This window comes from Mesoplodon mirus (genome assembly GCF_964341445.2).
Source record: "Mesoplodon mirus genome assembly, chromosome: 15".
NCBI classification, from domain to species: Eukaryota; Metazoa; Chordata; class Mammalia; order Artiodactyla; family Ziphiidae; genus Mesoplodon; species Mesoplodon mirus.
Genome location: NC_138991.1, coordinates 44,525,665 through 44,539,329, shown reverse-complemented (window position 1 = coordinate 44,539,329; position 13,665 = coordinate 44,525,665). Strand labels below are relative to the sequence as shown.

Sequence of the window (13,665 nt, the reverse complement as noted above, 5' to 3'; positions counted from 1 at the left end):
TCCTGGCACACAGCCTGGCACCGAGGGATGCTGCCCACTAGCCTGCCCTGGGAAGGTGGAGGGAAGGTGGACAAAGGTCCCTGCAGCCCTTCCCCGAAAACAAGGGCTGCAGCCTGCCCTGCTTCCAAGAATGAAATGGCTCCAGGTGAGGTGGCCTGTGTTGTGAGTTTATTGAGAATGGCCAGGAAATGATCTCCTTCTGTAGGAGGATTCCAGAGCTCTGCTGTCTCCACAGAAGGACCAGAGCCATTCAGACAAATGATGGTTCCCACCCAGAGGGCTGCAAAAACCAGCTCAATGTTGTCTGGGAATGGCAGGTGAGAGGGAAAAATGGACGTGTGGACCACTCAGGCCAGTCTCATGCCTCTTTGTGTCCTGAACTGTCTGTCTTGTTGGAATGAAAGAATCAGAGTTCCCTTTTTGTCAGGCCCTGGACCACAGGCATGTACTCGGTGACTTGGGAGCCGAGAGTGGGCATAACTAACTCAGCCTGGGGGCCAGAGAGGACTTCGCAGAGGCAGGACCTTTGGGTTGGCAGGTGAAGGTGACAGTGAGTCCCCCAAGCAGCCAGGGAGAAAAGATCACCCAGGATTAATGCACAGGCACAAGGATGCACCAGTGACTCGGTGTGTTCAGGCTGCAGCCAGCAGGCTGACCTGCTTGCAATTCGATGTTAGAATCTGGGCAACTGTGGAAGCTGGTTCCCCTCTCCTGTTCCTGTTTGGCATGTTCTGATCTATGCACCTTTCAGTTCTATGACATAAATCAATAAAATGCACTAAATAAATTAAGTGAGCAGCAGAATTGTAAATCGATTTCAGACGGAGAACAGAGAGGTTGAGGGAACCAACAAGAGACTATTATAGGAATTCAGTTGAGAAATGACTCATGCAAGACTAGGGATTGTGGCCACGGAGCCACCACATTGTTGCATATCCCTGAAATATTAAACAAATGAAACCTACAAGCTTAGGAGATTGTTTCACAAAAATTGCCAGCTGGTAGCTGCCAAAAATCCCAGCTCCCTGGGAAAGAGGGACAGGGAGCCGGGATGGCTTAAAACACAGCTCAGCCCAGGCGGGACAGAGGAGACCACGGCTTCCAGAGTCGGGATCCAGATTTCCAAACCCAAATGGGACACTCAGTATCTATAACATGGCCCTTGTTCCTTCCTTCCTTCTTTCCTTCATTCAACAAAACTTTATTAAATTCTTGTTGTGTGCCAACCCCATCTGGGGCACAGGAGCCACTGGAAAGACAAGATCCAGTGCCTGTCCTCAGGGAGTGTCCAGTCTGGTGGAGGAGGATCATCTCAAGGCAGTGTGATGGGTGCTAATAGGACCAGTCACTGTGAGTACTTTTGGAGTCTGAGGTGCCTTTTCAGAAGAGGTCATGTCTTAACTGGGTTTTGAAGGATAAATAGAAGTTTTCATGGCAAACAAGAGGTGGTAAATGTAGGTCAGGCAGAGGGAAGAGAATATGCAAAGGCACAGAGGCATGAGATATGATGGAGAGTTTTGGGGGAAATGTATGCAAGTAAGGAGGCGGGGCTGGAGCACAAGGTCCACATGAGGGATTACAGGAGGTGGAGTGGAAAAGGCAGACACACACTAGATCACGAAGGGCCATGAGTGCCGTGTTACATGGTGTATGTTTAGGAGCCAGGAAAGGCCTTTAAGCAGGAGGCTGATGGAGCCGGATTTCCAGTTTAGAAAGATAATTTAGAATTCAGTGCGGGAAATTTTTGTTTTACTTTTTCTGGAAGTATCACATATACAGAAAAAGGCATTGATCACAAACGTACAGCTTGATGAACTTTCATAAACTGAACGCATCATGTAACTAGCACCCGGCTTAAGAAGCATAACATCGTCGGCTGCCAGAGCCCTCCACTGGCTCCCTTTCAGTCGCACTCGCTCTTCAAGGGTAACCCCTGTCCTGACAGCACAGATCCGTGTCGCCTGATTTCCAGTTTTATACAAATGGAATCACATACTGTGTGTTCTTTTGAATCCAGCTCCGTTTGCCCAACAGCCATACCGCTAAGAGAAGTTGGAGACTGCACAGTACTCCACGGTGTGTGTTGATGGGCATTGAGGAATCACAGTGATTTACCAGTACAGCCTTGATGGCAAACATGAATCAGGACGAGCTCAATTCCTTCCCTCCTTCCTTCCCTCCTTCCTTCCTTCATTCATTCATTCACAGTGAGAACCCATCCACCAGTGAGGGGAAGCTCCAACCTGGGATTTAGGAACTGGGAATTTTCCCCATACCGCACCTTGACAAATGACTTGGGACAGATCTTTACTGGGGGGTCTAGTTAACATAACAAAGGGCAGAAAACCCCAAAATCCTCATGGACCCCCCCCACCCCCGCCCCACGGCAGGATCGGAGGTGGCAGCCATCATGTCCCCAGCCTTTTGCACTGGAGGGTGGCCTCCTTCTTCCTCGCTGGAGCCCTCCCTCGATGCCAGATAACCATCTCCGTAGCTCTCTCCCACTCCTGTAGGGCAGGGCCCTTCACCTCATTCGTCCTTGCATTGCCCCCCATACCTAGCCCAGAACTTGGATCAAAGTAGGTGCTCAGGAAATGTGTGTTGAATTGGAAGGCATGTGTGCAGATGGCTGGCATGCAGAGGCTGCTCAGTGGATTGTTTGGGGAAGGAATAAATTACCTCCCTCAAATATTTTGGTTACTTTTGGAAAAATAAATAAGTCACTTTGGGATGACAATGACCAGAGGAGACCTTGATAAGCAAATTAAGCACATACACCCAGAAATCCAGCTGGGCCAGTTCCAGCACAGCCAGCTGTCAATCATCCTTAAGGCCTGTGGTCAGGCCCAGGTGTGGCAGATTAGACTGATTTTAAATTTTAAATATCACTCAGCAAATATTCATTCCCACTCCACCCTCCACGTGGGTCATGTATTTCTCGCCCCATTGATGTTGGATGCAACCCCATGACTTGCTTTAGCCAACAGAATGTTAGCAGATAGGATGTAAGCAAAGGTTTTAAATGTGCTTGTGCATGGGATTCCCCCGGCGGTCCAGTGGTTAAGACTCCACGCTTCCATGGCAGGGGGCATGGGTGCAATCCCTGGTCAGGGTACTAAGATCCTGCATGCTGCACAGTGCAGCCAAAAAAAAAAAAGAATAATTTTTTTTTTCTAATGTACTTGTGCAGTTAGCCACCTTGCATTTCTGTCCCCTCTATTTGGCCCCCAAAAAGAATATACATGGAGTGGACTTGAGCCCAGTCTGCAGCCTGGAACCAAGACAGCCTACATCAACTAAACCTAAGTCAACGCACAGACATGCAAGCAAAAAAATACATGCTGAGTGCCACTGAGTTTGGGGATGGCTTGTTACACAGCATTATAGTGACTATTGCTGACCAACACACTAGGTTTGAAAAGTATCCAGTTGGTCACAATTATTTGGTAGGAGAATCTGGCCCCAGGGGATAAGAAGTTGAGATTTGGAGAGACAAGGGAAACCTTGAAGAGGAAGATTAGGAAGCATAAGAAGCTTTTCCTCTGCATTTTCAGTAACAAGTTCACAATACACAGACGTTGCTGTTTATCTGCATTTGCACATTTCATCTTCACAAACTGCTCAAGTGTCCTTAATTCATTCCTCCTCCTCTGCCTCTCATGGGCTGCTGGGCAGATCTTTGTCAGAGAACTTATTACTCTGCTCTGCCAGTAGGGCTCCAGTGCTAGGCTGGGCCCTGGAGGCACAGAGGTAAATAAGAAACCACTGCTCGGAGGGCCCCATTCTTGTGAGGGAGAAAGATATGTGTACAGGTTACTATTACTCAGCTGTGATACAAGATTCTCAAAGTGTACTGGGGACATAATCCGAATGTCCAGTAATAGGGCTTGTTTAAATAAATTGTCTCTATGTGATGGGCTATTATACAGTTGTTCCAAAAGATGAGTGAGTTCTATGTATTGATATAAAAAGCAATCTATGATTTTATACAGGTGTATAAGTATATATGTGTATATACGTATGGGTGTGTATTTATCTATCTACCTATCTATCTATCTTTCATCCTTCTAACTTTCTTCAGGGACTAATAAACCAAACCATTACCAGTGAATATCTAAGGGTGGGCTTATAAGAGACTTTCATTTCTCATTTACACATTTAAACATTGTTATAATTTTTATAACAAGAGTGTATACAGTTAAAAATCAATGTTCATTTTTCATTAATTCAACAGTGCCAGGCATTGCTTTGGGCCCTGGGGATACAGTAAGTCACAAATAAGACAAAAATCCCTGCCCTCATGGAGCTGACATTCTTTTAGGGGAGACCACTGTTAATCAAAGAAGCACTGAGTACATTTCATATGTGATGTAAAGACAACTAAACATTGAAGAGAGTAGAGAAGGACTTGGCAGGAGGAAGGACTGCTCTAAGGATGTTCAGGGAAGGCTGCTCTGAAGATGTGACGTTTGAGTGATGAGAAGGGACCAGCTGTGCAGAGAGCTGAGAGAACAGTGTTCCAGGAGCAGGAAACAGCAAGTGCCAAGGCACACACTAGCTTGGCTGACTCAAGGAACAGTAAAGATTTTGGAGACCTGAAGTATGGTGAGGGAGGGGAGATTACAGGAGATGAGATCCCGGATGTACAGGGCCAGATCCCCCAGACCTTACAGGCCAAGATGAGAACACTGACTTTTACTCTGAACGAGATGGGAGCCAAGGGAGGGTTTTAAACAGGGAGCCACATGAGATGATTTATGCTTTAACAGGATCATTCTGGCTACCACTGAAGCAGGGGTCAAAAATGGAAGGACATAACCAGTTAAGAGACTGTGGCAGGAATCCAGATGAAAAATGGTTGTGGCTTAGGCTAATTTAAAATGAAAAGATATTTCCCACGTGAAGCACAAAGCTAGAATGATCAGGAGAACTAACAAAAATATGCCATGGTAAAAACACTGATGACAGACACATATTTTGCCAGGGGAGAGGGTACGGAGGAAAGGACAGAGGGTATTGGAGAAAATGGCAAAGACGGGGCCCATTTCAGAAGGGCCTCAATTACTCTCACACACACACACGCACACGCACACACACACACACAGAGGCTTGGAAGGCCTAGCTTTTCAGCAGAAGAACCAGGCATTTAAGATCCAGACAGCTCAGTTTTAAAGCCCAGCATCCTAACTGTGTGACTTTGGGCAAGTCAATTAACTCTCTAGGCCTCAGTCTCCTCATCTGTAAAATGGGGATTAAATGAGCCACCAGGTATAAAGTTCTCAGGACAGCACCTGGCACGTGGTAAGCACCGCATGAAAGCCAGTTTGTGTTAGTGTCACCTAACACTAATTATTATGATCGGATTTTGCAGAGCAGGAAGTAAGTCACAGCGGGAGTGGGTGCAGCCAGAATCTGGGAGAAGAGTGTTCTTTGGGAGAGAACACGTCTGAGCTCCAATATCGGCCCAGACTCCCTGTGTGACCCTGAACCAGTCCCCCTCTCTCTGCAGCCTGGGCTCCTCATCTGTGAAACAGACAGTGTGGAGAGGACTCGGCAAGCACACGGAGGGGTCCGGGGACACCAGGCTCCTGCAGGTGCCCCTGGGAGGGCTGGGTCGGGAGGTTCGGGAACAGGCCACAGAGCTGCCTGACCAAACCCCGCCAGCCCCAAAGGTGAGCCTAAGTGCTTGAGAGGCAGTGAGTCCATGAAAACTGGTCTGCAAAGCCAGTCCACTCAGGCTTCTTCTAAACATTTTTATACACACAGCCAGAAGGTCTTTGGCGTGGCCACCAAGCCCTGAAAGTAAAATCACGAGGCCAGTAAAACACAAAGATACAACCCCTCTGGGGCCTCGGTCCTCATACATGAGGCAGGAATAAGCCACCATACAGTCCACACTGTATGTGGACACACACATGCACGTACACACATCCACACGCTCATATGTGCACACATGTGTACATGCCTCCGTGCCCACACTCACCCACGGGTGTGCATGCAGGCACACACACGAGACCCATGTGCACACTCTCACAGGAGCACCTGCCCACGCATGCATACCCTCGCCCTCAACCAGACATGCACACACATTTACATATGCACACACGGGCCCAGCTTCCTGGAAGCCAGATTTGGAGCGGAGGAGACCCAGGAACTCCAAGGCCTTGGGGATTATGGGATGAGCACCGTAGAAGTTGCCTACAGGTACTGGCTTCTCAGATGCAGTACAATGGAGGGGTACGGAGCAGGGGCTCTGCTCCTTATGAGATGTGAGACGTGAGTGGCTTAATGTCTCTAAGGCTCAGTTTTCTCATCTGTCAAGTGGGGTGAGAATGTCAGCCCCTTCTTAGCAAGGTTGTGGGGAGGTTTCTCAGTTGATACATTTAAAGTGTTTGGCCCAGTGCCTGACACATTGTACCTGCTCAGTAAATATCAGCCATTTATTAGCAGCTGTAGTATTTTCTGGAAAACTCAGTTTGGAAGCTGTGGCCCAAGTTGCTCAGCTCGAAACTTCAGGGATGGCCACAAGTAGCCACTAAACAGGGCATCTTCACTGGGAAGCAGAGGAAACAGAGGAGGTAGTCCCCACTGCAAAAAGCTTGCTCAGAGGGGGAGCCCAGCCTCTTTCTGGACCCGAGAGCACTATGGGCTCCCTGCCACATGCCCCTCAGTCTCACCAGCTGCCACTTGGCTGGAGCTCTTCAAGGGGACAGCGTCTGTGAGACAGGAACGTCACCAGCCTCAAAGACACGCAGCCCCCTTGCCTGTCCCACCTCTCCCAACACCCTGGAGGGGTCAGAGACGGGGCACTTCAGGCCCTTGAACCTCCTGGCACTGCAGGGAAACTGCAAACTCAACCCCACCAGCAGGGGGCGAGGGTGACCGCATATCCTGGATTTAAGAATTTCCCCTGAGCCTCGGCCCACCAAGGCCCCCCATGTCAGGACAGCTTAGGACTGAACTCTTGTCTCAGTTTCCCCACCACGACTCCCAGGGTCAGAGCCCTCTCCTAATCTCCAGGCTGTCTGAAGAGACCTGCACACCTGTTCTCTCTTGGCAAGGGCTCTCCTTGGTGGCAGGGTAGGGAAGTAGGGAGGTGGCCATGCCCTACGCTCCTGTGGCAGCACATCCTCCAGTATCCATTCTCCTGTTCTTTCATAATGATAAAACCCCTGCCTTTCAGCTGAGCACATGGTTGCCAGGATAAAGACCTCATTTCCCAGCCTCCCTTGCAGCTGTGATCAAGTTCTGGCCAAGGGGATATAAGCCCGTGTCATGGGGCAACTTCTGGGAACCTTACTGTTGACATGCAACCTTTGCCCTTTCTTCTTTGCCTTTCCTCTGCCCTGTTGCCTAGAGTGCAGATGTGACAGCTGTAGCTCTAGCCATCCTGTTAGTCCATCAGGACAAACGTCACAGGGATGATGGAGAGGCCCCAGGGGCCGGGATCCTGAAGACCACATGAAGCAGAGCCACCCTAGATTTGAAACTTTTAAAAGGAATAAGTACATTTCTCCACTGAAGCCAGTTCTTGGGGTCGCCATTACTTGCAGCTAAACCTAATCCTGACTACTCTGCCCCCTACACAAGCGGCAGCCCGCTCCTAATCATCATATCTGAGCATCACTGGGCTCAGAATCTCTGCTGTCAAGCCCTGCACACCAATGGGTCCTTTCTGAATGGCAGTGCCCGATCAGGCTGGACCTCCCCACACTTGTGAGATGACAGAGACAGAATGTCTGGCTTCCCTCCCCCAAGGTCAAATCCTACACTTGGAAGCAATGCCACCACTGGTCTTGCCTGATCCCAACGTCCGCACACCCATCCTACCTCCCCCAAAGTCCCAGCACGCGCTGGAAGTAAGGGACGTGTAATGACTCTCAGAACCATCCCACTTGGGGGGCGGGGGAGGGCAAGATAATGTCCCTCCACCTGCCTCTCCCCCTGCACTAACCGCTCAAGGAACTCAGAGCTTTGCAACAGGATTCTGGCCCCTGGGGCACCATCACCCAGGGATGCTGAAGGACAGGATCACCCAGGCCTTCGGGAAGTGTCCCTGGAGAGGGCAAGGTTGGCACACCTGAGCTGGGGCCACACCTACCTTTCTCTGATGCTGGAGCCAGGTCAATGAAGCTGCGGCATTTTTCACCTTTGAAAAAAAAAAAGAAAGGTTTTCAGAATATGAAAGGAAGTGAGAGCTTCAGGCTTCCGCCTCTCCCCCTCCCACGAGCCCTGTACGGATCTGGGGGTAGGGGGGCCCAAACATCTCTAACCCGAGCAGCATCTTTCTCTAAAGCCTAATTCCCAGAAAGCCAACGTCCTGAGGAATGTGGATGGCAAAGCCGCAAGTCCCCATGATGCCTCCTTCCGTCACCTCCCAGTCCAATCCATCCAGCCCTGTCACTCCCACCTCCTCAAAGCCCTCCTGCCCTTTCCACGGGCTCCACGCCGTCCAGGCCCAGCAGGACAAGGGCAGAGGCCGTCACTGGGCTCCCTGGACCTCCACTCTGGCTTCTGTCGGATACACACTGCAGCTGGAGGGATATTTTCAAACCACGCAGCTCTGATTACATCACATGCACACATGCAAGTACACACACTCTTGCTCAAAACACTTTATCCCAAAATAAAGCCCAAATTCCTTCACATGCATCCAGGGCTGGCCCTCCCCGCCCCTCCTCCCCTCCCCCTCCTCTCAGCTCCTATACTCTTCGTGTTCCCTTCCCCGACCCCCCGACTGGGAACACAATTCATCCCTATTAGAAGCTCTCATGGCACTGTGGCCTTCTCCTAGGGGGCAGCTAGTCACCTTATAACTCTTATCATTTTGTGTGTTATTCTCAGATGGATGGTTCACAAGCTGGAAGCCCCGTGAAGGCAGGTACCACATCTTCAATTCATCCCCAGCTCAGAAAATGGTACCTCCATCCTCCCAGATGCTGAGGTCAGAACCTTGATGTCACCCTTTGTTTCTCTCTTTCTCTCACACCTCCCCATCTGATCTGCAGCTCCAGCTTCCCAATATACTTAGAATCCAACTACTTTTCACCACCTCCTCTGGTACCAGCCCCATCATCTCCTCTTGGATTACCGCAGTAGCCTCTGCATGGGTCTCCCTGTTTCTGCTCTTATCCACACAGTCACCAGAAGGGTCCTGTTATAACCTAAGATGGATTACGTCTCCTCTCAGAACTTTCCCACAGTCCTCAATTCACTCAGAGTCAGAACCTAAGTCCTTACCATGGCCTATAAGGCCCTGTGTGATCTGTGCCCCCATCACCTCCCTGACCTCATCTCCTACTGGCTTGCCCCTCGCTCACTCCACTCCAGCCACACTGGCCTCCTTGCTGATCCTTAAATGTGCAGTCCTGCCTCAGGACCTTTGCACGTGCTGTTACTTCCCCCTGGAGCATTCCTCCCCCAGACAGCTGAATGGTTTACCCTTCCCCTCCTTTATCACTTTCCCCAAGTTTTACCTTCTCAGGGAGGCCTTTCCTAGCTAGTCTATTTAATATTCCAAACAACTTTTCCCTGACTCTCCCCATCTCTCTTCCCGCTGGACCCCTAGCACCTAGAACACTGCCTGGTTCATAGAGAGTGCTCAATAAATATTTGTTGAAGGGGTATACAAATAAGTAAATGAATGAATGAAAAAACGAATGCCTTCCACCCAAACCTTATGCCTATAAGAAACTTCAACTCTTCAGTCTTTCCGTCCAGCCTCCTTGATGCCAGGCCCTATGCTGGCCATCAAGGACACAGTGAGAGCAAGATGTGACCTAGCCTTAAGGTCCTTTCTCAGATGGGACACGTGCTCTATACTTTGCCACAGTCCCCACCACACCCTGTTGCTTTACCCCTAGACCTTAGACCTCACTGGTCCCTGAGACACTAGATTCGCTGACCTTTAGGGTGAGCTTGCAACTCCTAGTTCAAGGGTTTTACTGCTGAGCGTAGCAGCAAGAGATAGATTTCACTGCTGAGCCCAACAAGGAGATAGACTTTGAGTCCAAATAGAGTCAATGTAGGTTGGGGATGAAAAGAATCTGGAAGCTCCCAGCATTCTCAATTCTCGTGTCTGCTTGAAGCTTCCTAAGTTTTCCTCTAAGAAGGTCCCTTGAAGCCCGTTTGGGCTCCTGAACCTCCTTCCAGCCCCATACAAATGCAAAGGCAGATATCAGGGAGTGGTGAGAGATGAGGCTGAGAAGGAAGGCTGGGGCCAGATCACGAAGGGTCTTAAGTGCTGAGTTAAGGAGTGGATTCCTCTCTTATATATGTCACCCCTTCCAAAGAATCATGAGGCCACAGGTGGATGGATGCTGCTCCTGTGATTCCATTGTGCTTGCTTCCTCCCCAAGCTCTATACTGAGATGTAGGACCCTCTCCTTCCTTTATAGAAAAGGCTCAGGGCCACTGAGTGATCAGCCAGGACCACACAGCAAGTCAGTGGTACCGAGATTATAAAGAGATGTTTGCTGACAGCCAAGAACCAGAAGAGAGGATTTTTTAAAATGAGAATAGGTAGTGTGCTAAGAATGGATGGATTTTGAATGCATCATCTTAAACTTTCTTTATGTTATATTGTTTTCTCAGAGCTAGAGAGGGAAAATTTTAATGGCTAAATTCAGACCAGCAGCCAGGGCCCCATTAAGACTTTTGTGGACCCTAGGCTCTTTTGCCTTTGGAGTCTCTTCCTCAATAAAGACAAATTAAATTAAAAATTGTATTTTACAAATGCATTGGTTAAAGATTAATATATTAACATTATATATTAAAATTTTTCTTCACCTAAAAGGTTTTTTTTCTTCTGATTCTGAAAGAAATTAAAACATTTTATGGGCTTTTGCTCTGACCTTGTACCCTGAATCCTGCTGAATTCATTTATTAGTTCTGATAGTTTTTAGTGGATTCTTAGGATTTACTATATACAAGATCATGTAATCTACAAATAGATATAGTTTCACTTTTTCCTTTTAATCTCGATGTCATTTATTTCTTTTTCTTGACTAATTGCTCTGGCCAAAACCTCCAGTATAATGTTGAATAGAAGTGGCAAGAGCAGGCATCCTTGTCTTCCTCCTGATATGAAAGGGAAAGAATTCATTCTTGTACCACAAGTATGATGTTAACTGTACTCTTTTTCATAGATACTCTTTATCGGGTTGGGGAAGTTCTCTTCTATTTCTAGTTTGGTGAGTAGTTTTATTGCAAAAGTGTGTTTACTTTCTCTTTAATTCCACAACAACCTACAATGTAGTTCTGAGAATCCCCATTTTAGAGACAAGCAAACTGAGGCTCTGAGCTTTCAGTGACTTGCCCAAGACCACATAGCCAGTAAGTGATGGACTCAACCCAGCACAGAGACTCCAAACTCCATGCCCTAAAGTGTTTCCCGCTATCTACTCCCATTTGCAGCTAGCCATTCCCACTGTGCAGAGATACTAGGTCCTAAAAGTAACTCTCTGAGAACATACCTCTATGCAGATAGGGAAAATCCACCAGGGACTAAATAAAATGGCTCTCACGCTTCTATTTCTGCTACATGGACAAGACTGAATAGAAGATGTTTGAGCAGAGATGGTCAAACTTGGCCCACACTCCCTGTGCAGGGCAAAGCTGAGGTTTAAGGAAAAGTCATAGTAATGACATAAGGACAACTGGATATTTCAATGGTCACCAAGTCTAATAACTAAAATCCAAACACTGAAGAGATTCTTGGCTCCAGACCCTCAGTTCCATGATAAAGGTTAGCTAACCATTTGTGAGAAAGATATCAAAGTGTACCATATTGGCTAATTGCTTTCAGAAGTGGCCCTTAAAACTTTAACATCTTTATCAGTTATTATTACATTTGTATGTTCAACAAGGGATTTCGTGTGGGTGTAAAACTGAAGAAAAGTGCACTTATCTCTTCAGACCAAACCTTGTCAATTAGATCATGGAGCTGTGGCCTGTTACTGCCACCTGATGGCAGCATACCTTCCTTGCACTGCGGAACTAGAAAGCTGGAAAGAATCTTTTTTTTTTTTTTTAATAAATTTATTTATTTTTGGCTGCGTTGGGTCTTCGCTGCTCCATGCAGGCTTTCTCTAGTTGCAGAGAGCGGGGGCTACTCTTCGTTGCAGTGCACAGGCTTCTCATTGCGGTGGCTTCTCTTTGTTGTGGAGCACGGGCTCTAGGCATGCTGTTTCCAGTAGTTGGAGCATGCAGTCTCACTAGTTGTGGCTCACAGGCTCTAGAGCACAGGCTCAGTAGTTGTGGCACACAGGCCTAGTTGCTCTGTGGCATGTGGGATCTTCCCAGACCAGGGCTCGAACCTATGTCCCCTGCATTAGCAGGCGGATTCTTAATCACTGCACCACCAGGGAAGTCCCTGGAAAGAATCTTAAAGGCCATCCAACGTAAGTGGTTCTCAGCCCTGGGAAGCCCAGGCCCCACCCACAGACATTCTGGTTTAACTGGTCAGCAGCAGGCCTAAACATCAGTGGGTTTTCAAAGCCCCCAGGTGATTCCAGTCACAGCCAGGGTGAGATTCACATTCCAATCTGATTTGCAAAAACAACTATTTTCAACATTAGAAAAGCAATAGTAAGTCATTTTAGTGACAGCTGGTGCTATCTCACGGGACACTCCTTCCAGCAACAGTGTTTATGGGGCAGGAGAGCAGAGTGGCCAAGGCCTGAGCTCCGGAATCAGCAGAGGTGGCTTCAAATCCTGGCTCTGTCACTTCCCGTCATGTGAGTTCACAGTCTTTCTGGACCTTGAGTTCCTCGTCTGTAAAATAGGCACAGCACCTACAGGGGTGTTATAAAGACTCAACATGGGCAAAGAACTTAGGCAGGATGCCTGGAACAGAGTGGGAACTTAGGAGATGGTGGCTGTCATCACCATCATAATCATCACCTGTCACACAGGGGTCAGAGGAAACATGGAACATCATGGGAAGAGAGACAAGACTGGTGCATGGACCACCATGGGGGTGGTGGCACGTGGCTCTAGAGCCAGACCTGCGTGGGTTCAGCCTGGCTCCATCACCTACTGGATATGTAACATCAACGTTAGCCTTTTGGTGCCTCAGTTTCCCCACCTATAAAAAGTGAAAATCACTAATGCTAGTGTTTCTGTAGTGCTTATTACAGGGTGGATCTATAGGGGTTGGTGCCAACCACCAGGTGACACAGCTAGGACAGCTCAGCAGGCAGGAGTCCTGCCAAGTGGCAGCTGCAGGGATACATGGGTTTCCCTACGGCCCTGCACCTTCTGTTGTCTCCCCCTAACCATTGGACATTGCCTGGTAACTGCCTCATTTTTGCCCCATGAAGATGCCCTTCCTCCCATCACTTCCTCCCACTCTGATTCCCTCTGACCCAAGATGAGCTACCAAGATCAAGAGGATGAATGGCTGTCAGCCTTTCCTCCCCAGGAGGAGAGTTCCCTAAAGATCCACTGTGTTCCCAGAGGCCCCCTGGAGGGTAACACTGCCCCACTTCAGGGAGGGGCAGAGGAGGGAATTTGTGCAGGAGGAGGATAGAGCCAGCAGACCCCTGGGGAGAAGTTTTGGGGGGTCCATGAGCTACAGGACCTCCACAGCCCCCTATGGAGATGTCAGGACCTTCTAGGAAAACAGCCTGGGAAAGCTGGGCTTTGGGGTCAGAGGTCACAGGT

At 48.6% G+C, this 13,665-nt stretch overlaps 1 protein-coding gene across 5 annotated transcripts in view; it reads right to left on the bottom strand.

The window, feature by feature from the left end:
• Window positions 1–13,665, bottom strand: part of GSG1L (GSG1 like) — a gene marked incomplete at its 5' end in the record, with an annotated part of 224,864 nt that overhangs the window by 134,975 nt on the left and 76,224 nt on the right. For 4 of the 5 annotated variants that reach the window (XM_082644048.1, XM_082644049.1, XM_082644052.1 and 1 more), the window contains one exon: window positions 8,102–8,149. The exons of the other annotated variant lie outside the window; for it this stretch is intronic. In XM_082644048.1, coding sequence (XP_082500174.1) covers window positions 8,102–8,149 — 48 coding nt within the window. The remainder of the gene's footprint in view (window positions 1–8,101; window positions 8,150–13,665) is intronic. 5 annotated transcript variants of the gene reach the window in all.